Source organism: Rhinoderma darwinii, chromosome 3 (assembly GCF_050947455.1).
Source record: "Rhinoderma darwinii isolate aRhiDar2 chromosome 3, aRhiDar2.hap1, whole genome shotgun sequence".
NCBI lineage: Eukaryota > Metazoa > Chordata > Amphibia > Anura > Rhinodermatidae > Rhinoderma > Rhinoderma darwinii.
The window spans coordinates 103,880,462-103,907,285 of NC_134689.1; the positions used below are offsets into that span (position 1 = coordinate 103,880,462).

General features: G+C 40.7%; 1 protein-coding gene across 3 annotated transcripts in view; it reads left to right on the forward strand.

Moving 5' to 3' along the window:
- PPP2R2B (protein phosphatase 2 regulatory subunit Bbeta) overlaps positions 1–26,824 on the forward strand; it is a 299,520-nt gene that overhangs the window by 227,962 nt on the left and 44,734 nt on the right. For all 3 annotated transcript variants that reach the window (XM_075856521.1, XM_075856520.1, XM_075856522.1), the window contains one exon: positions 24,289–24,386. In XM_075856521.1, coding sequence (XP_075712636.1) covers positions 24,289–24,386 — 98 coding nt within the window. The remainder of the gene's footprint in view (positions 1–24,288; positions 24,387–26,824) is intronic.

The following is a 26,824-nucleotide window of genomic DNA, read 5'->3' on the forward strand; positions in this document are numbered from 1 at the left end:
CTGCATGTCAGCATTGTCTCAGCCTCTCCGTGTGTTCTTAGGCTGGGTTCCCACGTAGCGTAAATACTGCAGATTTTCCGCAGCGTAATACAGTAGCAGCAGAGTGGATGAGACTGCGTAAATGATAAGCGGAAAAAAATGCTTGAAGTGAACAGCGGTGCATTTTTTAAAATCCGCAGCACGTGAATTTATATTTGTGTAATCGCTGCGTTTTTGTTGAATTTAATGGATGTTGCGATTTTTGCAGCGGAAAAGCTGTGATTACGCTGCTACAATCGCAACTCAGACAAATCTTACTTGCCCAGAATTCCGTGCTGCTTCGTCCAGGCCGGCCTTCGAGGATGACTTCATCCCGTGTGACCGCTACAGCCAATCACAGGCTGCAGCGGTCACATGGGATGAAACGTTATTCCGGGCTGCAGGACGGCAGAGGGACGAGTCACCATGCCTACGGGTAAGTATGAAACTTTTTTTTTTTTTACGTGCAGTTTTCCGCAGCGGATATTCCAACCAAAAAACTGGACCACTGTTTGGTGTGTTTTTTGTTTTGTCCGAAATTCCCTGTGGCAACCAGGGCGGATACACTGTGTGCTTTTATTCAGAGTATCCGCCCTGTGTGGAAATACCCTCCTGGTTTGTTCCCACACACAGGATACGCTGCAGATTTTCTGCAGCAGAATCTCAAGAAGACGCTGGTAAATCTGTCACAAAAACGCTTTGTTTTTTCCACAGTGGTTTTACATGCAGATTTCGTGTTAAACATCGATTTAAAGCAAAGTATACGTGCACCTGGGGTCTTCCTCTGCGTGAACGCTGTAAAACCGCAACAAAAAACAAATCTTTTGCGGAATTTATGTTCCCCCATTAAAGTTTATGGACCAAACCTTCAGCATCTCCGCACCGAACCCGCAGCGTAAATGGAAATGCCTTGGAACTGAAAGTCACACCGCAGAGCACTTTCCGCATGACTTTTGTGCTTTTTTTTTCTTTTCTGCAGTGTGTGCATGAGATTTTCTAAATTTCATTCACTCATTCAATTTCCACACAGAATTCTGTTGTGGAAATTCTGCATCGCTTACGCTACGTGGCAACCCACCCTTTTTCTCCTATGTATTTTAATGAACAGTAACTACTCATGTCTGACCATCCCTGCCTTAAAAACCGTTTCACTACTCCCATCATACTTTGAGACTACACCTTTTTTTTTTTTTTTTTTAACGTTTTTTTACCACCTTGGTGGAAATATTGATGTTCTAGTAGCTCTTCAGATCTGTGAAGTTGGAATATCTGCACAAGAAGCAGCGTGCACTCTTCTGAATAGTTTTATTAGGATTAGTACCTGTGTCAGCTGTAAGCGTATGTTCACACGTACAAAAAGAAGTGGCTGAAAATTACCGAACTGTATTCAAGGGAAAACAGCCTCTGATTTCAAGGCATTTTTGAAGCTTTTTGTCATTTTGAATCTTCCTTGAGGCGTTTTTAAGTGTCGATGGAAAATCTTCTCCAAAAACGCTTTTCCAGGTGTTTACGCTCAAATATAACCATGAGGGTATGTTCACACTTCGTTTTTTCAAGCATAATAACTTTCAGTCAACCATCTGATTTGTTTCTGTGGCATATGCTGGTATTATGTATGTGAATAGTAATGCAATAATCTATTCGATCATGAGGTTAGCACGTGCACGGTTTAAAGGCACATTAATGTATAGTGAAATACAGTGTAAAATATCATAAGATTGATCCGCTATGGGCATTGCTTGGTAGACATAGGCTTGTTTAGGCAGACAGTCTTCAGTCTACGGCTTGTGGCTGCAGCTCTTCCTGAAAGCAGCGTGCACACTCAACAACTTGTCTGACAAAATGCTGACGATTAAGGCGCAGTGCAGCCTTCAATAATGTCCCATATTCACAGATGCTGCTTCACTCCGCCATTGATGATCTATACCATTTAGAGGTAATTGTGCCATCTTACCTAGTGCAGCGATTTCATTCACTGTGGAACAGCTGTTACCTCTCTCTCAAAGTGAGCAGGATTAGTCTTGGTGCCTCGAGATGCTTTCCAACACTTATAGCCGTAATTAACGCACTGTTGCTTTACTACAGGTGTAAAATCGAATGTCTTTTTAGAAGAATTTATGGATGGACCAGTCACCTTTCCCATTAATTTAAAACCGAATAGTGGATTCCATCCCTGAATCTGTTGTAAGGAATAATTATCATTTTTTTTTTTTTTTGGCTAGGTGCCTTATTCATCTGTACATTTACAAAAAATGCTTGTGGCACTGCTTTGTTTTGGTTTTTTTTGCCTCCAATTGAATTCAACAGAGGTTTAAGAACGGAATTCGCTCCAAGAAAGACAGCAGGATCTGTGCTGAAAAGAGGTAGATTTACGGCGTTTTTTTTACGCGGATTCCGACACGGAAAACTTGTCAATCGGCATAAAAAATCTGAACATATCCCTACAAATTATCAATCGGATAACATTCGGTCTCTACCCTTTACCAAAGTTGTCCATAAACTTAAGGCTTTGTTCATATCTGCGTCAGGGCTCCGCTCCAATGTTCGGTCTGAGCTTACCGTCGTAACGGAGCCCTGACTGACACAAATGGCAACCATAGGTTCCATCACCAGTGCCAACGTAGTAGACTATGCGATTTTCATTTCATCAAAACGCTGGAACCCTTGCACAATGGAGACAAATGTAAACCGTTGGCACCAGATCTGTCACCATTGAAATCAATGGTGATGGAAACTGAAAACCTATGGTTTCAGTTTGTCAGTCAGGGCTCCGTCACGAAGCCTTAGAGAGCTGTCAGCCGAACAGTCCAGCATCCGACCGCTATTCATCCTTACTCTCCCATACATATGCATGCACAGTTCGACTGAGCTTTAATGTGTCTTTAATAGGGAAAAGGGAGAAAGGTAGTTGCCAGACTCCTATCTACTAACTAACAAAAGGATCAGCCATATATGCAAATCAACTTTTTATTGTAAATAAAAGGGATTGTCTGCTCTTCAAAATCACTTTTTGTTGGGTGTCACCTGAAAACAAGTTGATCATAGGTTATACTGCTGTTCGGACCCCTAGCAGTCAGCTATTATCTACAGGGGAATTCAGCAGCAAACGTTCAATTCCCCTGCAGCACTACCACAGGAGAAATTAGGCATTACACAATGCCCATTGTAATCAATGTACCTTCTGAGTAATGTACTCTATGAACCTGCGGTGTCCTCCAGAGGGAGACACAGTGTTTGTAGCCACAGTCTATTCGCTTTCTGTTGGGGTTAGTCCACATTCTAAATATATTGCTTAATATCTACTACTGGTCTTTCATATTAAATCCATGTTGTGAAATCTTGGAACTGTATCCTCCTTCAGAACCACTGAATTCAGTGGTTCTGTATTTTTATGTGTCTAACTTTAAACATTATGGGGCTAATTTATCAACCTTTTTACACCAGTTTTCTGACGTAGAAAAGTCCCAACTTTTGGCCTTTTTTCTGAGCCACCCTTGCCACTTTTGTGAAAAGGGGGAGTGGCTTTAGGGAAAAAGGGCAGGGCCACAGCCCGACCGGAAGATGCAACACATTTATTAAGAGCTTTCGCCTCCTAATAAATGTCGCACCTTACTCCAGCTTTTCTTACTATTAAGACTAGTGTATGCCAGTCTTAATAAATTGCCGTCCTATGGCCCTTTTTACTGTTGCAGCCATTTTTAGTGCTTACTGCAATGTATTTAAAGTATTAAAAGAAAAGAAAAAGTAGCAACTTTGCTAGCGGTTTTGAAAACTACTGTATTTTTTTTTTTTTGTATGCGCAGCTCCTATGCAAATGTATTTGTTCCTTTAATTACAAACCACAAAAACCTTATGTGCATCATTTTTACTGCAGTCATGTGTTACATAGGTTGAAAAGAACAAAAAACGGTCCATTTAAAGGGGTTTTGTGGGGAGGAAAAGTGTTAGCAGTGTACTCGCTGTAGTATGTGAGTACACTCGCTAATATATGTTCCGTCGTCGTCACACTGATTGTGAGATTTTTATAGTCGTGGTGGAGGACCGGAATACCAGTTGCAGTCTTCCTTCATGGCGACACTACTCTTCGTCATGTGACCTGCCCCGCTGTAATACGGTCTGTACATAGAGTATAGCAGGGCCGGTCACATGACAGTCGTGTCGTCAGGCAGGAAGACAATGCAACTAGACTTCTGGTCCTACGCCAGCGCTATAAAAATCTAAAATCTATTAAAATCTCATAATCCGCACGACGGGGGCCTGGAATGTATATTAGCGAGTGTACTCTTATACTGCAGCGAGTACACTGCTGCTTATTTTCGATCCCGACGTAACTACTTTTAAACCTTTTCTTGATCAATTATACATTATTCATTGCTAGATTCATTTTAACCCTCAATGATATGTCATTGGATAAACATCTAGCTCTTTTTTTGAATGTGGTCATGGATTCTGCCATTACTACCTCTTGGGTTAGGACATTCTATAGTTAAACTACTCTGCATGTACCATTTGCGACTGTTTTCTGTTCCTTAACCAATTCTTTACCCACGTGCATACACAGTCCCTGTAGCTTCAGAACAAGGCTGGTGTGTGGAACCGTATCAAATGCTATTGCAAAATCCAAATAAATCACATCAGTCGCGTGATTGACATCCAGATTTGCACTTACATCCCCATAGAAACCAAGCATGTTGGTTAGGCGCGACCTGTTTTTCATGAATTCATGCTGGTTATCAGTTATTAGGCTTTTCTCTGCTATATGCTTTTGCAGTTAATCTCTTAGAATACCCTCAAATACTTTACATACCACAGATGTCAGACTTACTGGACGGTAGTTACTCGTTTCCACCTTTTTACCCTTCTTAAATATTGGTACAACATCAGCCGGCCTCCAATTCTGTGGCACTGATCCTGTTACAAAGAGAGCCTAAAAAGATGTGATACAATGGTCTGTCCAATACTGAGCTTAATTCCCTTAATACTTGTGGATGAATGACGTCTGGGCCAGGGGATTCATCGATATTTAATTTGCTCACGCGCAGCTGTACTTCCTCTTGTGTTATGTAGATAATATTGGGTGGGGAACCTTTACTGGGAGCTTATTAAACACGTACTATTCCTCCGTGTTTTCTGTTATCTCCGTTCTCCCTTTGTACCATCTATTTACAGCTGTACATTGATTACTTTAGGTTTCTGTGCGACTGGTCCAGCCACCTGATCCTACACTATTAAAAATGTACGTTCATTATAATAATGATATTTGCAGGCTCCAGTAATTGCTGCGTATAAAATAGACAAGTAGTCCTTTATTCTGCTTTTCTTTGTCACCTCGGTATCCAAAATGACACCTCTATTTGAGGTCTTTTCAATGCAATTTATTGGTAAAGAGCATGTTGACCCTCCAACAATGGAAACCATGAACATTACTGACCTATTGTGAATGTCGTGGCACGTTACAGCATTGCATATAATCAATAGCTATATACATGTACTCTTTGCGGCTTATGGATGAGCGAGTGAACTTGATCTGTCCATTTTCTGTCCCCTTGCGTATACCTCCTCTAGTGACGGAATTATCTAATGAGGAGAAGGGGAGGTAATTGGACTGAAATATGGGGTTATAGATTTGTCTCCTGCTCGGTTAACCTTCCAACCTTTTCAGGAATGAGTACGTGTTTGTTTAATGAAGGGACACATGTATCTCCCATAGGTATTTAGATCAATAAGTAGAATTGCTTAATACACTTAAAATTAATGGAGAATCTGTAAACCTTGGCGAGCCAGCAAGGACAATAGTGCATACCTAAATGTTGTGCTTACCCATGGTGGTACAAGACACAATTCAATAGACTAAAATGAACCTAAAAATAATACACAGAAAACAGATATGTGGAGAAAAAGGCCGCAATGTTTTTTTTTTTTATTAAGGGTTACCATCTACAGTAATAGTTTCAAAATCAATACTTAAAATCATGAGGTTAGCACGTGCACGGTTTAAAGGCACATTAATGTATAGTGAAATACAGTGTAAAATATCATAAGATTGATCCGCTATGGCCATTGCTTGGTAGACATAGGCTTGTTTAGGCAGACAGTCTTCAGTCTACGGCTTGTGGCTGCAGCTCTTCCTGAAAGCAGCGTGCACACTCAACAACTGTATCGCAGGAAAAAAAACATTACAGGGGTTTTAATTTATTTGTCTGAAGGCATGGACCATGTATTGCCGGGTCCTCCAAAATGAGAGATACTCTTTGTTTCCATGTTCCACTCTGGCTAATAAATGAGGACCTAAATGGGAAACACCCCGCTTTTGAATTGACCAATAAGGTATTTAAAGGGATTTTCAGGTATTTCAAGAGTAAGTAAAGATCCTGCACCAAATATTAGAATGAGAAACTGTGCTGAATATTGAGCAATTTGGGGGAAACCTCAAAAACATATAATAGGTTCCAAACTGAGCTCGACGTACTCAGAAGATGTAGTAGATCGTGCCCACTTACGATGGGGAACGTCAAAAATTCATTCAGATTGACATTTTATATTATCGTTACATGGATTATGGACTTTGTAGCATTGAACCTTTGTTTGCCACCATCAGATCATATCCAGTTTTAAATATTGAAGCAGTACTTGTATACAGTTCAGTCACATACCAGTCTATATTATGCCATGCTGTATAGGATCTATTTACACTATAAAGTATTAGTTTGTAGTGCAGGTAAATCAATGTACTGTTACCGGGGAATGTCATTGTTTCTCCGCACTGCTCATTTATATTGCGGACAGCCATGTGACCCCCTCCCATGAATAGCAGTCTGGATGCGCTTTCAACTACTGTATCCTCTATTAATGTGAATTTAATGGCACCATAAGCACTTTCCATATAATGGCAAATTGTTGCGTTCTGTGTTTTGTAGGTCCTTCTTAATGTGCCGCTAAAGCATAAACGGAGTATAATTTGTGATATGGATTTACAGTAAAAAATATTTTTTTTTCTCTGCTGGCGCTTGGTTTAGTGCTCAGGAGAAGCCTTTGATGGTTGTTTATGACAGGTCTTGCTGTGCTTAATGCAGCAGAACTGTTTTCCACACTTATTCCTTTAAGTGGAAGTAAGCGATCAATGTTGATCAATATTGTGTGATTTTTGCATTGCTCGATTTTTGGCTTAATCTTGGCTTCAAATGCACAAAGTGTTAGGAATGGTATTTGTCAATCAATTCCCATCAGAACTGAAGGTATGGATTTACATAGTTAAGCGTGTTACGTTGTAAATGGAATCTCCTTTACATAGAGGCATTATAACATTACCTAGCATTTTGCAGGTACTCTTGTGCTTATCCCCCATCCGGCAGATGTGTTACTCCACCATATCCGCACCATTTTTTACATTTAGCCAGAAAAGAGGGCAGAGGTAGAGGAGTAATGACTGTAGATCAGAATCCACACGTAATTTGTCTTTAACCATGGTGACATATTGTTCCGCATAGGAGCTGAGTACACGAAACAGTAGGATTTTAGTAATTGAGACTATTTGCAAAGTTGCTTCATTTTAGATACGTTCAAGCAATTGATGTCTTTCCATGCCTGTATCATTTACTACTGAAATGTACTCCATCTGTAGTGTTGTGGAGATGAGATGCTTAGAATTCAGTACTTCATTGTTTATTAGCGGATTATTAGCCAGTCTTTCCTATTGACTCCTCTGGGTTTCTAGATTGCATGGAATCTGAATATTATTATATTTTTCGGTACCCCTTTTAGGGCTGCTTGCACAATGCAATGATTTCTCATGTTCATCGGGGCGACTCAGCTGAGGATTGTATTATTAAATCCTCAGACACAACTTTTATTTATTCTAGGATTTAATAAGCAGTCGTCTTCTGCGGGGAATTCCATAAATAGCAATACTCTAATATACTGTTATTAGAATAAGTTACTTTACCGGCAGAATCACCCCAATAAGTCTTGTAGGGGATTAAAGCATTTTGTTAATCCATTATTTTATTATTTTTTTTTTGTAAATAATTAGCTCTAATTTGTTGACATACTTAGGCCCAATCACATGTTTATTGCAGTCCGTTTTGCGAGGAAACGTTCCTGACGTAAACGGTAAACGTAGAATGTCTAACCGTGGTATCCGTCGCCTTAGACTGCAATGGTATTCATTAAACTGATGCGTCATGAATTGGGGTCATGAGAATTCATGGCGGATCTGTTAAACAGACACCATTATAGTGCATGGGTGATCTGTCACCCATACACTATAATGGTATCTGTTTTAATGTATGTCGTGAAAAGCTACAGTATTTAAAAAGCCCATGATGTATATTGTAAATGTATGCCATATAGTAGCATATGTAACAAATAGGATCCCATGTTAAAAAAAAAAATGCATGTTTTTACAGGATTCTATTGTATGAAATAGCGTAGGATGTTAATGTGATGTTAAAGAAGCCTTACCAACATTTGGATCCTTAATTGCATATATTTTAAGCCCCGCCCTGTATGTGTTTATTGGCAGGACAATTTTGTGATATTTGGGACTGTTGGCAAGTGTACATTGGTGAGGGGGGGGGGGAGGTATGTGAGCTTGCATGCTTACGACCGCTCCTGTCGGTTTAATGCAACATCAAATGAGTTTCCGAAATCTATAAACCTGGGGACAGGGCTAGATATAGAATGGATACCTACAAATGTATACCACAACACCATTGTTAAGGATCTGCCAGGCACAGCGTCTGTATCCACGCCCATAGGTAATCAGCCTGCACCTGCTTCTATGTCTGTGAGACTGACTCCATCTTCCACCACTCAGGATGGCAGGCTTAGGAGTGGGAGAGCCTATCACAGCCTGGCCAGACGGAGCTAGCTCCCGCCCTCTGTCTATTTATACCTGCCTTTCCTGTTCCTCCTTGCTTGTGATTCTTCTTGTTTTGTTTCCTGGCCCTGCTGCAGCTTCTTTAACCATTTGACCCTGCTTCATATTGACCCTGGCTTACTGACTACTCTCCTGCTCTGCGTTTGTTACCTCGTACACTCCTGGTTTGACTCGGCTTGTTCACTACTCTCCTGCTCTGCGTTTGGTACCTTGTACACTCCTGGTTTGACTCGGCTCGTTCACCACTCTTGTTGCTCGCGGTGTTGCCGTGGGCAACTGCCCCTTTTCCCTTGCTTCTGTGTACCCTTGTCTGTTTGTCTGTCGGGCACTTATTGAGCGTAGGGACCGTCGCCCAGTTGTACCCCGTCGCCTAGTGCGGGTCGTTGCAAGTAGGCAGGGACTGAGTGGTGGGTAGATTAGGGCTCACTTGTCTGTTTCCTTACCCCCATCATTACAACCATATAGCAAAATGACACATGATCAATAGCAAAATATCTTTTAGACAATATAATATGGCTGTATTTATTGTGCGATCTCATAAAAGCAGTTAAAATCTAAAACAAAGGATTGCATTGGTGGTCAGAAAATACACCACATCAAATACATAGTTATTTCTATGGCGCAAACAATGTATCACAACTCCTGTTTGATCAGGCACAAGTCACAAAGTTGAGAAAAAAATATTTTAATGGGGACAGGATCCCCTATATGACCAGATAAACTACTTCAGGTTTGTGTCCCATATTTTTTGTGAAGGTTTTTTCTTAAGTTAGTGGTGACATAATAAACATGTCATAAGGTCACAAAGTAAAAAACACCACTAAACTGACCCATAAACGGTCCAAGCAACAAATTACTACCACCACCACCACAGAACCCTGACGCGTTTCGCCATCCGCTTTCTCAAGGGGTTCTGAGGTGGGGCAATGTGTACTCGTAGGACAAAAGGGGCAGGTCATGAAATGACCAATCACAATAATGTTCGTTACCTGTATCGAAGGGTATATATTCACAGATGTCGAAGATAGAGAATGGGATCCTTCATTCCGCGATCCATGGGAGTCCTATCACACACACCGCTGATGTCAGGAGATAGTGATATACTGTAAATGTGAACATGTGAAGCTACAGTGCTGGACTGGATTAGTAATGCCATAAAAGCCATGGTGAGGTCCGAACTGCTTGGATCTCCATTGAAAATGCATGGTCACTGTCCATTGAATTCAATGAGAGATATGGAAATAGCCAAGTGAACTGTAGTATTACAGATGGTAATCATGTGTTGTGACATTTTTAAAGGAATATGTTACTCAAGGTATAGACTAGATATATAGACATAGAGATATATATATATATATATATATATATATATCTCTGAGAGATGTATAGATATATATAGAGAGCTCTATATATATATATATATATATATATATATATATATATATATATATATATATATATATATATATAAGAGAGAGTGAGATATAGATATATATATTATATGTGTGTGTGTTAAAGCCCATCTCCAGCGACCGTATTGATAAGCCTCCTATAGTGTCTGGTGTGGAACTGAAAGCTCATTTTCAATGTATTCATCATAGAAAGCTATTGACACACTTTAAGAAGCGCGGTGAAGCCAGATCCTCAGAGGGCCTGGTCACTATGGCAACACCAGAAATTGTGCTGCGCTCCACGGCAGGCCTCCGTTCTATGCTCTGGTTGCTAGGCCCTCCAGCAATACAGGGGTTAAGACTCTCCTGAGATAGTTAGATAAAAATAAACATTTCTGTTCCTGTCAGATTTTCTCAGCAAAAATAGAAGTGGTTAATGTTATGAATTTTTGATATGCTGGCTCGATAGAAATATTCCAGTTATTTAAAGGACCTCTGCAGTTTTCTTCGGCCTAGGGATGGTAACGAATGTTTGCTGCTTTTGCGTACAGCATTATTGTATGTATATGTGTGTGTATATATATATATATATATATATATATATATATATATATATATATATATATATATATATACACAAGCAGCAGCACTCAAAATACAGTTCCAAGATGGTCTCGGGTGCAAGCAGGTAATCCCGATCCAGGGGATATAGGTAGATATAGAAGAAAATCCCACGGCACTCCGTGATAGTGGAAAAAAAATGGTGGTTTATTAAGCCAGCACAAGCTGCAACATTTCTAGCAGGACGGTAACGTTGCAGCTTGTGCTGGCATAATAAACCACCATTTTTTTCACTATCACGGAGTGCTGTGGGATTTTCATATCTATCTCTCTCTATCTATATCTCTCTCTCTATCTATATCTCTCTCTATATCCATATCTCTCTCTATATCCATATCTCTCTCTATATCTATATCTCTCTCTATATCTAGATCTCTCTCTATATCTATATCTCTCTCTATATCTATATCTCTCTCTATATCTATATCTCGCTCTATATCTATATCTCGCTCTATATCTATATCTCGCTCTATATCTATATCTCGCTCTATATCTATCTCTCGCTCTATATCTATATCTCGCTCTCTCGCTCTCGCTCTCGCTCTCTCTCTCTCTCGCTCTCTATCTCGCTCTCTCTCTCTCTATATCGCTCTCTCTCTCTATATCGCTCTCTCTCTCTCTATATATCGCTCTCTCTTTCTCTATATCGCTCTCTCTCTCTCTATATCGCGCTCTCTCACGCTCTCTCTCACGCTCTCTCTCTCACGCTCTCTCTCTCACGCTCTCTCTCTCACGCTCTCTCTATATCTCACGCTCTCTCTCTATCTCACGCTCTCTCTATCTCACGCTCTCTCTCTATATCTCACGCTCTCTCTCTATATCTCACGCTCTCTCTCTATATCTCACGCTCTCTCTCTATATCTCACGCTCTCTCTCTATATCTCACGCTCTCTCTTTCTCTATATCTTGCGTTCTCTCTCTCTATATCTCGCTCTCTATAGTTTAAAAATATATATTTTTTTATTATAAATATAGCAATAATACTTTTGATGTTTGGAGTCCAGATTACCACCTGTACTGTACTGTACTATAGTCTATAAGGGAATTCTTACTATTTTTTGGTTTTTTTTTTATGAAGGACCCCTGCTGCACTAGTGTAGGTCTGGAAATGACACAAACATGGCACCCTCGGGATTGCTCCAAGTTGACCATCAGAATTCTACTATGTTCTAACTCACTATCCAAACTCCTGGCTATGAGTACCCAATAGTCCAAAAGATATGATGGTCCTGTATAAGATGAGCCGCGGATACTGGACTATTGGAACTTTACTGTGTATTGTGATTTATCAGGGTTGGAATGTCCCACCACAGGATCATTTGGTGGGCCTAGGTTCTGACCTATTGCGACAACGTCAAGTGAAGCTGAAGGTAATCACTAGCTGGCTTTTAGAACAAATTATTTTTTCCCCACTGCTTTTAATTCACGCTAAACCTGAAAGTCCTGTAGATAAAATTACATGTGTGTATGCAATGATGGTAAATCTCTTAAACATGGCCATGCATAGAGCCTATGAAAGGAATCGCTGCCAGGAGTAAAGCGAGCATCGGGGTGAGCAGTGGCTAGTGAGCACTATTCATTTTTTTGCAGCAATCGGTTCCTTGATTGGACTTTGACCGAGGATAACATCTGCGTGGGGTTTGTATTTTCTCCCTATATTTACGGATTTTTCCTCATACACTCCTAAACCTTGATAGGTTAATTGACCTACTATGACATTGTCCCTAGTGTGTGTCTAAAGTATGGAAATTTTACCATCTCTGCACAGCGCTGCGAAATATGTTGACTCAATATAAACCGGAAATAAACTGATAATGAGCCTTTTACTGTCCCCAAGCGTAAAAATCTGTATTCTGTTAAGCAGCAGGGGACGGCTAGTACAGGAATTTTTGAAGACTTTTTATGCTGAAACAGTCATTATTTTCACATACTTCTATTTTTGCGAATGACTGTTAGAAAATGACCATAAAACATTGTTTTATGGAGAGTTTAGCTCTGAAGTAGAATTGTATTTTACATGGTTATTCCCAACTTCTACTTCAATCCCCAACAGTTCCCTATCTTAAATATATTAATCTTTGTAAATACCTTTTCATTTTTTGTAGTGCAGTGTTTTCGAGATATGATTCCACCACATGCCTTGCGATTTTGTTTAGGTGGTCATTGCTATGGATCTGACCACCAGCACAGTTTAGCTGCCGCGCCTGCACAGTTCCCCCACTGCCAGTCTCCGTAAAGTAGGCCGGAGTGTCGGGAGCGCGCTGTAGTTATCTTACCAATGTGGCTGCTCCCGAGCATGCACAGTAGGCCTGGAGCTGTTCCCCTTTGCACTCGGCACAGGGCTTCGGAGCAGTAATCCGTTCAGACACAGCGCTTGGGGATAGATGAGGAAGACAGACTAAAACAGGATTCACTGGGGGATGTACTGTAAGGGGGTTGCCACGACAAATCGCTGCTTGTACACGTTGTTTGGAATTCTCATGCTGCTATAAGAATTTTTTCAGAGCAGCATTGGGAGCGCGCACTTTCAGGGCAGCAGCGGTGTGAGATAATCACAGCGCCACTTGCTGGTAATAATAAAGCAGGGGTGGCGACATCCACATTTGTTCAGATGCTGGGATAAGAGACAGGAGGAAAAGAGCAGGGATCCATATGAAATGTTGGTAGGGAAATTACTGAATTGGGTGCAAAACACCTATTTTTTTTTAATGGCTAAACGATTTAGCCTTAAAAAAATTAACATTAAAGTTGGGAATAACCCTTTAAGTAAGAGCAAAAAAAATTGTTTTTCAGTTTTTTTTTTTATCAGAATATTTCTTTAATGATTGTATCCAAGCACTCTGCAGCCATCATTGGACCATTTCTGTTTTGGTGCATTTAATTCACATACTAGTATAAGCAATAATGGGAAGCGGTTTGCGTGTTTACGTTGTGTATTGCGGCCCGTAATCCGATGCTATTATGCGCCACAATACGCCTGAAAATATGCCATGTAAACATAGCTTAATGGAGTAGTGGATTTATGCAGCTGGTGAATAAGCCAGCCAGCACATCGTAACTGTATACTGGGCGCTGTGTAAACCTTTTCACGCTACATTTGTTTCTTATTCATGCCATTTGGTAAAAGGCAGCAGCAGATGGGAAATACTTATTTTAGACAGATTTAAAATGCCAAATTAGAGAAATGGCACATCTGAAAGAACCGTGCTGGCTATGAAGTTGTTAAAGGAATAGAAATCTGCTCGTATTAACTGGTCTTGTTTTGTATAAATGGCAATCCATCTCATTACAGATGATATAACATTATTCCCATATGGACTGTATGCATTTTGCACCATATTTCTCGACTGTCTGCTCACCAGTATCGCTATGATGGTTTACTACAGATTGTAAAGCAAACTCTGACATTAAAGCCAAGCCCTGTAAGGTATTTTTCTCAGAATAAATTTTTACATAAATGTTGACCTTAATTGTCATTACCAATCCTCTGTTGGCATCCGGCCCTTTGTGCCCAACTGCACTTTTCATGTTGCCTTTGATCTTTGCACATTGAAATCGATTATGTGCAGTACTCTTCTATTAAAGGGGTTATCCAGGTAGTGGCTTTTTTTTTTTCTTAGGAGCTGCAAATAAAACAAAAAGCAACACTTACCTATCCTTGCCCCCGCTGATCCATCGCTGTCACTCCGGCGGCGGTCCGGTGCTTATTTACGTGTACGTAGCGTGTGACCACTGCAGCCAATCAGAGGGCTCTTGGCCATATGTTGTATTTCTGGTACTATGGCAGAAATACGATTAGTCACCAGGGAGCCCTGTTGAGTCCTCTGATGATCTGCAGCGGTTACATGCTACGTTCATGTAAACAAGCATCGGGACCTCCGCCAGAGCTGGTTCGCCGGAGGCAGGAATAGGTAAGTATCACTTTATTGTTTTGTTTAAATGTTTTTCTTAGGGGTTGCAAATGATATAACTTCCTGGATAACCCCTTTAAGTTTGGTTTCTAGGGGCTAAATATTAAAAAGCTTAAAAAAAAAGTGTTGCCCAGAATTTATATTTTCCTTACCGTGCAGTGAAGGTCTTGGTTATGGCTTATCCTTATGATGCCGTTCCATAGCCCACAGAGTCTATTGTCCTAGCACAGAGCTGTCATAAGTATAGGAGGTGCTGGACGCACAAACTATTTTCTATGCAGACTCCTGGGTGGCTGAAATTCCCTGCCCACATAAGTCTTATTGCTGAGGGAGTATTTTCTTATAGGGCATGGTTATGGGGGGCGGCATGTGACCTGCTGAGGATGCCTGCACGAGTGCCGTGGTAAGAGGCAACATAAAAGACATGTCTAACATCTCCAAAATAGCGGTGATTGTTACTTAGTGCTACAGGCAAAACTGATGTTTCAGTGCTGCAAATACTTTTCGGTAACGTCATTTAGTACTTGTCAAAATTGGCTAGGGTTATTAAGGACATGTCAGCCTAGTGATCCCTTCTATAGTGGTCTAACGCTTAGACACCCGCAACAGTCCAATCAGTAGTTTCAGAGAGTATATTTGCAATTCAGTCAGTGGGGTCCATTAGTGTCTATTTTATTATGTCAGAAAAACAATCCTTCATAGCATGATGGCTTCTCTTATAAACTGAAGCCATGCCCTAATGTGAACAGAGCCTAAGATTGCTACCGAATACTAATTCTTGAGGCATAGAACATGTGCGTCGGGCACCAGTAAAATCTGTTCCCTTTAAAACTATTGTCGGAAGCTCTCTGGTTTTTTTTTAGTGCTAATGAGAAAAAAGGTATTAATGATCTACTTAGACCCCATGCACACGACCATAGATTTTGTCCGTAATTGTGGACCGTACTTACGGTCCGCAATTACGGACCCATTCATTTCTATTGACTGTGGACACCTTCCCGTATATTTGTGGCAAGGTATCTGGGCCGTAGAAAGCCTCCGCAAAAGAGAAGACCTCTCCTATCTTTTGCTGCTTACGTACCGTGCTCCCATACTTTATATGGGAGCACGGGCCGAAAATGCGGATGGCTGTCCGTGCCTGTAATCGCGGACCGTGATCACTGGCACGGCCCTGTGCATGAGACCTTGGTGTGGGCTCACAAGGGCAGATTTTATGTCCGGTAACTAGCGCCGATCCACAGTAATAGCTTGTTGATTGGCACTTGTTTGTTTCATTTACATGGAGCAATGATCAGGAATTTGGGGTTGAACGATTGGTAATATCATTCGTACCCATATTTTGCATATTGTCTAAAAACAGGGGACATGATTCACACAGGGAGATGTGTTGCTGACAAATGACCATTTTTATGGCGGCATATAAGATGCAATCAGCCGAAAAATGAACGTTTGCTCGTTCATCAGCTGATGGCTGCCTTGGCTACACGGGCCAATGATCGGTAAAGAGCGATCATACGATCATCGGCCCGTGTTACTGCTGCCTTGTTGGTATGGGTTGTATGAGATTAGAAAAAAGGTATTTCCTTTTCTGAGAAACCGTTGTCACTCTTATCCATGGGCCGTGTCTGGTATTGCAGATCAGCTCCATTTAAGTCTATACGAAACACAGCCTATGAATAAGGTCACTTTCATACTGTAGTATTTTTAGTCCCTATTTGTGAGCCAAAACTAGAAGTGGAACCTACACAAAAACTATAATGGAAAGATTTGGGATCAACTCCTAGTTTTGGCTCACAAATAATGATCAAAATACCCCCGTATGGAAGTGGCCTAAGGCCTTATTCACACGAACGTGTCCGTTTTGCGTGCGTAAAAAACGCAGCATTTTTCCTGCGTTGCAGTTCCGTGTGACATCAGTGTATGGTTCTTGTCCGCGTTTTTACCCGCGTATGTCATCCGTATGTCATGCATTATTCAAGTCAACAAAATAAACTGAAGTAGGTGGTTTTCTTTTTCTCATCATTTCTCTAGCAACTGTTTCGTGAATCACGCACAGCGCACGGATGTGCGTCCGTGTGCTGTTCGTGATTTTCACGCACCCATTGACAAGTTCACAGTCTGAATAGCCCCATTGACTTGCATAGGTCCTTGTGACGTGCGTTATTTGCACGTTCGTAACACGGATGTGAAATACGCTCGTGTGAATTAAGCCTTAGTAGCATTGATTTTGGCAAAAAAACTATTTTTGTACTCTCATACTAACCTTTGAGATGCTTCGTTTTTAGCAAATGTAGAGATCCCCAGATTGATACCTAATTTATTAACGTAAAACCACTCCGTTCTTGTCATCGTAATTTCATGAAAGCTGGGAGAGCCATATTACGAACAAATTTTTCACCTTTTTCTCGTTTGTTTTTGTCCATCTGCTATGATTAATTTTTCCAAGTACCAGTAGTCTTTAGGTTTTCTAGAGAAAAGAGCTGGCAATGGTATACTAGAATTTTTTTTCTTTAAGTGTCTAAATTTCAAATGAAGAAAATTAATTTTAAGCTGAAATAGTAGCTGATTAGAAACACACAGATTCTATTTTAACAGCAGTCCTACCATATTCTTCTCCTGCTGATAAAGCATTCACAAGGAAAGCTGTATTTGCATTACAAAGCCCGCTTGCCAGTCTGCAGATTGGAATGTCACCGCTACATACGGAACAGCAATATGTTCCTCTAACCATTATAATAGCTGCTTAATTGGTAAACTAGGATTTATTTGCCCTGAGAACCAAGTTTTTTAGGCACCTTCATGTGGAACCTGCCTTTGTTTGCTTGAATGGGCTCTAGAGTCTTAAGACCGTACATGAATTAAATTTGTGAATTTGAATAAAGTCCGGCGAAAGTGTTTGTTTTCCATCTTTGTTCAATGCGATCTTGCTGTAATAAGTGGGGGAAATGAAATCGGAAAGAGTTAATGGAAGCACTTATGCCATAACTGTATGTGGGGGGCTGTGTGTAAAACCTGTAAATGTGGATTCTACTTGCCTGCCTTATTGGCGTTTTTTTATTTTTCAAAAATGTTGGAAAAACTTTTGCACGTATAGTTGTCTGTAATTCTAAAAGAAAATAATAATTTTAATCCTAAACGCTAGAGTTTAATTTTAAAAGTGATCCATCACTTTCTTTGCACAGAACTGAAATCGAATGTGGAATTTCATAAATCCAATTATAGTAGCATATCTGGTCTTTAGGCTGAATTCACACACAGCGTTTTGCTTCATTTTTAAAGGGTTTTTCCCATGAGGGACATACATGACATATCCACAGGATATGCTCCCATACTACGCTACTTCCGTAACTGCTATTCACTACTATGGGAGTTATGAAAACGGCGTAGCTCCGCGAGTTACGCTGTCTTCACTTCCGGACTATATGGTCAAGGGTGTGGACGGGAGGCAGCTGCAGCAGAAAAAGGGAGAACAGGGTTTAGGAGGTCCCGTTCTAGAGATGGTTGCGGGTCCCGGAGGTCGGACCCGCATCTGACATTTATGACCCATCCTGTGGATATGTCAATGTCCCTGATGCGGGGAAAACACCTTTAATGGCTGTTTTTGCTGCGTTTTTTAAGTGCGTCCCTGATGTTACATTAAAGTCTATACTAAAATATAAAATGCACTACACACATGCATTTTGCTTCTTGGTGTTTATAAAGCTATTTTGTGGCCAGTGGTGTTTTTTTCCAAACCCTACATGCTTGGATATGGCATTTTTTCAGGCTTTTTCTCATAGGCTGCTCTATAGGACTTCAAAAATGGCCAAAAAAAGCATGTACAAAATGACACTAAATAAAAAATGAAAAACACATAAAAACTGTTACATTTTAATAAAGCTATAATTTTTAGACGCACTTTTTGATGCAGTTTAAATTGCCAGAAAAATTCTGTGTGAAGGAGGCCTTAAAGAAGTTATCCCACTAAACTAAGTAATAGCAGATCACCTGGAAATGACATTACGATGTGACCAGTGTGGATCTGACCACTCTGATATTGACAACCCCTAGAATGAATGGGCCACAGCACTTAAGAGCTTCACATTTTTTTGGGATGGTGCCACTCCCAACCCAAAGCTGTGCTGGTTCTGGAGCAATGCTGTGCAAAGAAAAACAGTCACCCTTCGGTTTGAGGAAAGGAAGTAATTTCCTAATGATATGCCAATACTTAAAAAGAATCTGTCAGCAGTTTTGCCTTCCTGCACTGCATGCTGCCAGCCCTGCCCCTCTGCTCTGAGTGACAGCTCTAGCAGTTTTCTGATTGGCCACTAGAGGTGTCACTCATAGCAGAGGGGCACTTGCGACCGCCGCGCCAGGGGAATCAAACTTTAGTTTCGCAAGCTGTGTGACCGAGAATTTTTTTTTTACAATGCTCATCCCTCTCCCTTATATAGGTCTGTCAGATTCCCTTTAATATGACTGGAAATCCTGGTAACCTTTTATTCTTAGCTGCCTTAGGCCCCATGCACACGACCATAAATTCGGCTGTAATTATGGCCACATTCAGTTATATTGAACGCGGAAACCTTTCCGTATCGCTACGGATGGGTTTTTTGTGCCGTAGAACTGTGCCGGGAATTATGGAGTGTGTTTTACGGGCCGTGCTCCCATACTTTGCATGGGAGCACGGCCCGAAAATGCGGGCGGCAGTCGGCGGCCTACCGTGCCCGAAATCACGGGCCCTGCTTACGGACATGGCAGTGTACATGGGGCCTAGCTGAGTGCTAGGCAGGTGTCCAGGGCTGGACTATGGTCGTGTATACATGGAAGGGTTCTTGCATTCTCCTATATTATGAATCCATGTTGCACAGATCCGTAATATGAAGTCTCTGCGTACCTTCGATTTTAAATGTAGACCTTTTTTTTTTTTTCTCATGGGTCCCGAATTATTCAGAGAAAAAAAAAATTGTGGCATGCGTCTCTGCATACTATATTACAGGGGTGTTCCATATACATAAGCTTTGATTCTAGGGGGTAATATGGTGCCACAAGGAAGCATCATACATTGGTGCACAAGACGGTAACAATAACGTCTGGACCTCCGCATGAAGCCTATACAAGGTCACAAGTACATATGTTCATTTCTTCCTGCTCTTAAACACCCCTTAAACTAGTATTTACATGAAAAATAATACAGAACATTTAAATAGAATCAGATTACTGTGACATTGCCGAAAATATGCCGGTATTTCTTTTCAAAGAGAATATAGGTTTTCCATATGATTTGCTCTTCTCTTTGTGAGTCCGTGAACCAGGATATTTTGGCCACGTGACTTCATAGTAAAATTGGATTGAGAGGTTTTTGAACAGTATTTTTGGAAACGGTTGTAGCACGCTTTCCTGCTCGATGTCACAGTTGCTTGGCAACACATCTATTCCTGAAAATGATTGTGCCTCCTTTAATATCCGAATATAAAGACTCGTGAAAGGGTCTTGATTCATTCTCTCTGACTTCTATTCCATTGTTTCTTCCGGCTTGGTTCTGCTTTGTATCAGTCATGTTATTTATATGTGAAATGCATATTTTTGACGGTTTCCATACAATTACTTTTGTGTTTGTTTGTTTTATAGTCCTTGCCGATTTATTGAGCTTTTTTGTTGTTGTCGCGTTATTGAATTTTCAATGCTTGATGCTGTGTGTATTCTGTTTTAAAGCGCCATTGCACAATGCAAGGTATTGATACTGGTCGGCATGGGGTCTATTGTCCCATTTAACAGTTTTGTTGTCTTTCATGGAAAAATTGCACCGACTGTTCAAGTTAAAGCTAGAACATGGAACAAGTTGGTTTTTCATTCATAAATAAATCATTATTAAAATTGGTTTACACTTGTGATCCATGTTGATTTGCTCATCTTTAAGCCTCATGCACACGGCTGTACGCTTTTGTATGGAGCTGTAATATAATACATAGGGCCTTAATCGTGGCCTGTTTCATCACAGGCCACGTTACAGAACATTGCTTCTAGGGAAGAATATGTCCAGCATACGGGACCAACCAGAGTATAGTGCGGCGGAACGTAAAGTCCCTGCTGCTCCATAGTATGAAGCCACAGAAGACTCCATTGCCGTACAGCCTCTTGTACACTGCTCTGCCATGTGTATGAAGTCCTATTTAGTGATGTATAATAGGTACAACCATGTTCTCTATACAGGTGGTCTAGTTGTATTTACTCAGAGGACATTACGGAAGAAATCTAACCAGAAAAAGATTAAAAGTAAGAGCTAATATTACAATCTTTACATCCGAGCCCATACACGTAGTCCTAATGCCTAGGTGTGCCTCTGGATCTATATGGAAACAAGTGGTTTATTCATGAACCCGTAAGAAAAATGAAAACATGAACATTGTGCCTCATGGGGAAGCCATACAGTGGCACAAATTTAACATTAACCCTTGAGCCTATAATAAGAAAAACTGTTCTTCTTTTTCCATTTGTCCATTAAGTTTGGGGTTAATTTGTCAGAAGTTGAATACACTTTTGAACCCCCTTTAACCACAATAATGTTTTTTTTTTCTTCTTCGGGGAACTTTCTCTCAGAATGGCCTTATCCTTAATTCCTAGCTTTCCCCATCGGTCTTGTCTTGAGCCAATTATGTAGCAATTTGCAAGCTATGTCCGCTCTATTAAACGCAGGGGCCAAGCTTGCAATCTTTTACCTACTATAAATGACCCTTCTCATCCAGTTGTGCTGATGTAAAGTGCACCGGAAATCCGAGTTAATACAGCGCTTTCTGCCGTTGTCAGCACCATTATTCTTTCCTGCTTGGCTACAGAGCATTGTTCTTCCCATTAACAAATGGTATTGAAGCTCATCAAGATACTAATTACCCAGGAGTTATTAACCTCTGACGTAGATGAAGGAATAGTCTCAATTAGGTTAATCAGAAATAATTTGCCTATCCTTTTGACTGTGCTATTTAAAGAGTATAGTGACGGCTACTGCTGGGATTGCTTTTAGGAAGGTAGGGGGAAAACGCCTTTTGGCTCCTGTAAGCCTCTTACGGTAAAGCTGTGTAAGCAGTAATGTGATTGAATTTGTTCAGTGTCATTGCCGTTTTGGAGTGCAGAACTAGCCATGGCTTTATAATTGGCCTATGTAATCATTTTTTTCTTATTTATGTACTTTTAGAATTCTTCATCCTTATTTTATTTATATTTAAAGGGGTTGTCTGGTTATTTTGAAATACCCTATTCATGAATTCAGACTTAATTGATGGGCATCATCCATTCAGCAACTTCACCTATTAGCCAGAGGTGAGAGCAGCTACAAAGAGCATCTCTCTCGTTTTGGTGGATGTTTATGCATTACATGGGAAGCCTACTGATTTTTAATAGGCAGCGTGTAATTCTTAATTTCTTCTGTGGTGGCGCTGCAGGGGAATTTTTAAATTTGCTGCCAGATTCCCCCATAGATTGCAGCGTATCGTCAGGGGACCCTTCTATCAAGAGGATTGTCAAAAAAATAAAAAAAAGTCATGGTTTCACAGAGACTTATACGCATCCTGCAGTAGATTAGAGGTATAACCATTGACTGGAGCCAATACCTCACTTCTAGACTGTCGCTATAGATCAAAAAGTAGTTCATACTTTTCTGCAGAGACCCCACTCCTGGCTCAAAAATAAATAATGAAAAACTGCACTGTGTGAAACTGTTCTTAGTTTGTAGATAGAGTAAACTTTGCCTGAGCTATTTTTGCAGTTGGACCTCTTTCGTTATTGCTTTGAGGATTATTGCTTGGAGGTGATAACTATATAGAGGATGTTGGATGTCTAGAGGAGCTTCTTTCAATAAAACATTCTTATGTTAACTTCCGAAAACAATCAGTCCTTGTGGCCCCGGTTTCTTCTGGCATCTTGCTGATGTTGGGCTTCTAGTTAAAGCTTCCAGTGTTTCGGTGTACAAAGGTATTGATGCCAAGGTGGAAGAAGTTTGCCCTCTGTAGGTGCTGCCGCAGCGCCCCCTCTGTAGGTGCTGCCGCAGCGCCCCCTCTGTAGGTGCTGCCGCAGCGCCCCCTCTGTAGGTGCTGCCGCAGCGCCCCCTCTGTAGGTGCTGCCGCAGCGCCCCCTCTGTAGGTGCTGCCGCAGCGCCCCCTCTGTAGGTGCTGCCGCAGCGCCCCCTCTGTAGGTGCTGCCGCAGCGCCCCCTCTGTAGGTGCTGCCCGGAGCAGTGCCTGTACTAGCGACTCTGTCCCGCGAGCTGCAGATGACAGCCTCAGGGGCTACGTGCTTGAGACCCCTGCTCTAGAACATGCTGTATGGAAGAATTGCCATATCATTTTAGTGGTGTCCATGTCCTACATTGTGTGTGTGAACTTTCTGCAGAGCCATCCATTATCCCCATAAATGTACTTTGTTATATTATCTGTCATTGATAAATCTGTACCTTTTTGTTGTTTAGGTTATGACCTATATATGTAATTTTCTTATCTGGGTGACAAGTCTTATTCACTCCCTCCATACATGCGATGTCTAAACTGAATATTATAAACGCCGACAATGCACTTTTTTGTTATGTGGACCTTTTGTGCAATCTCCATGATATTTCATTATCATAACCTTTTTAAATGATATAAAGAACCTATAATGTTAGCTGATTCAGCGTGCTATACCTCATCGCTGCATGGCTGGGTTGAGATCTATGGATTTAAGTGAAATATCATTGATCCCGTTCTTTTCTGACGGTTTAAGAAACTTGTGATGGGTTATTCCTTAAAGGGGGTTTCTAGGCAGAGGTAGGATGAGATGTAGGCAGAGTAGGCGGTCGCCAATTTATTTTTTGTTGAAAAACAAGTCTTTTACTAATCATTGTAAGTCAGAACGCTATTATTTTTAATGTACAAGTAAAACGCTAGGAATTGGTGAGGAAACGAGACCACTAAATAATTCATTGTTCAACTTCAAGGACCGAGATTGGCGGGGGCACACTCTGAAACCACTACCTTGGGCACCAACAGAGCTTTGTCCCGACCCTAGTACCAAGGCCTAAATATTGATGGCTCATACCTAAGACAGGACATTAATATTTAATGGTGGGGGTTTGATCCCGAGGATACCCACGATCGGCACAATGAAGGGACTGTGGCATTCCGGCCACCACACATGCACAGAGGCTTGTCTGTAGGTGCATCCGTGTCTCATACTGCAACTCCGTTCTATTCAAGTGAAGTTTTACTTATGCTGATTGTAAAATATTATTGTGGGAGACAGACCCTTGACAAAGCCAGAAAAAATCCTTTTTGAAGTAGTTTTTTGGAACATAATATTTGTGTGGAACGCCCAAACAGAAACTTTGTATTGGAGTCTATAGTGTTCATTCACAAGTCTAGCATGTAAAATGTACCTTTTAATCTCCTTTGACAAAGATTTGACATGTGGAGGGGCAGAAATATTCGGTCATCTAAAAGACTCCTTTTGTGTCTCTTTTCTAGCTGACATTATCTCGACAGTTGAATTCAACAACACAGGAGAATTGCTGGCGACAGGAGACAAGGGAGGCCGTGTTGTAATATTTCAGCGTGAGCAGGAGGTAAGGGCTGCAGACCACAAAATTAATTTTATTTTATTCCCTCATTACAGGCTACATGCTGCTTCCTAATTCTTATGTCTCACTCATTGCCCAGGTTATCAATAACCAAACCACACATGACATATGAGCCTGAGCCATTGTGGGCTTCCCGCAGCTTGGGTGGCTTGTTTCAAATGGCTTTTTTATTCGCTACTTTCAGTCATTCTTATTCATTGCGGTGTGCCAAAGATTTAAGGTGACAGCTACTGTCCTTTTTTTGGTTTACATCATTTTTCTTACTCATTGGAAGTTGAATAGGTTATTTATAACACATCCCACAGAGGGAGCGACTCCTGATGATCCCGCATTTGCTTTCATGTTTTAAATCGCACAATGCCAATGGCTATAATATTGGCCGTCATGTTCTAGTAAGAAGATAGGATAAGGTTTTACTTTCAAATGGGTTCTTAACCTATGTTGACAGAGTTCCTTTGGTTTAAATTGAAATGTTAGGGATCGCTACTAGAAAATAAATCATGTTGATGTGCCAACTTTAGACAGACTGGTAGATTATGTTTACACAATGACAGGGTTTTAGTTACTGGCCTAAGTACATGCTCAAATGATTTTACCTGGGTCAATGTTGCTTTAAAACTAAACTATGAGCATCAACAAAGCCGTGTAGGATCACAGGTGATCAGCCTACGGGTAAGTTCACACGTAGCATAAATAATGCGGATTTTGCGCAACGGATTTAGTTGTGTAAAATCCGCAGCATAATACAGCCGCAGCAGAGTGGATGAGGTTTGAACGAATCTTATCCACACGCCGCATAAATGGTGAGCGGAAAAAAATGCTCATTGTCCTGCACTACAGTTTTTTGATCCCAGCATGTCAATTGTATTTGCATAATCGCTGCTTTTTCGTTGCGGGATTTCCCCATTTGAATTCAATGGGGAGGTAAAACCCGCAACAAATAGCAGATGTTGCGATTTTTGCAGCAGAAAAGCTGCGATTCTGCAGCAAAATCGCAGCTCAGAATAAAAAAATCTGGCCACGATTCTGTTCTTCTTCATCCAGGTTAGCCTCCTGGGATGACGTTTCATCCCATGTGACCACTGCAGCCAATCAAAGGCTGCAGCGGTCACATGAGATGAAACGTCATCCAGGGGGCAAGCCTGCAGGATGCGTCGCCATCGCTGCAGAAGTATGACATATTTTTTTTTTTTTTTAAGTGCAGCTTTCCACAGCGGACATTCCGGCTGAAAAACTGCACCACAATTTAGTGGAGTTTTTTTAGTGGAATTCCCTGCGGCGCCCAGGGCGGATATGCCATGTGCTTTTACGCAGGGTATCCGCCCCATGTGAACATACCCTTAGGATGTAATGCATGTGCTAGAGCCATGCAGTTCCGTTCACTGCTATGTTCCCTTTGTTTTTTTATGGTTTCATATCGAGGTACCATAGAACTCCATAGACCTAGAAGAGTGGTGTATTATGGCTCCGTACAGTTCTGTGATAGTCATGTGCAGGGGGCCTAAGGACTTAGTTAATACAATTTTCTTCTTTTTTTTTTTCTTTTTTTTTCAAAGAACACAAATATTAATTTAAAAAAATAAATTTGAAACCAACAGTACCTAGTGCCAGCATCCCCCAAATGAATGCCCCACTAACCAATGATCTATTTCCACAGGTTTTTTTTTCTGCTGTAACAGTTTGTGCAATTTCATTCAAATGTGGCATATTCATTATTTTTGTGCTGTTTACCTACAGGAATAGCCTGACAAACCCTAATGTCAGTAGATGTCCTCCAGTATGATTCATTGCTGTCCGTGTTTCTGCGTTTCTGCGCACGTGCACATCTTCACGTCTTTACAAAAGTTATAAGCTTTCAAAAACCAAAGCGAAAAAATGTAGATGTGTAGAAATATTAATATGTCTTTTTCTCAATATGCGGGGCAATAAAACAGCCAGATAATTGTTAAAAATAGATCCAAACATGGATTTTAGCACATTTATTGTATGTTTAAACCAGCAATGAAATATGTTATAGGCTTTTTCAATACTGCAAATGTCACGGCCAATAGGGTTGTTTTTTTTTCTGTATAATACAGTACAGTCTCCAGTCCTAAAAGGAGTGTATGTATGTATGTATATTTATATATATATATATATATATGTGTGTGTGTGTGTGTGTGTGTGTGTGTGTGTGTGTGTGTATATATATATATATATATATATATATATATATACACATACAGTGAAGGAAATAAGTATTTGATCCCTTGCTGATTTTGTAAGTTTGCCCACTGTCAAATACATGAACAGTCTAGAATTTTTAGGCTAGGTTAATTTTACCAGTGAGAGATAGATTATATAAAAAAAAAAAATCACATTGTCAAAATTATATATATTTATTTGCATTGTGCACAGAGAAATAAGTATTTGATCCCCTACCA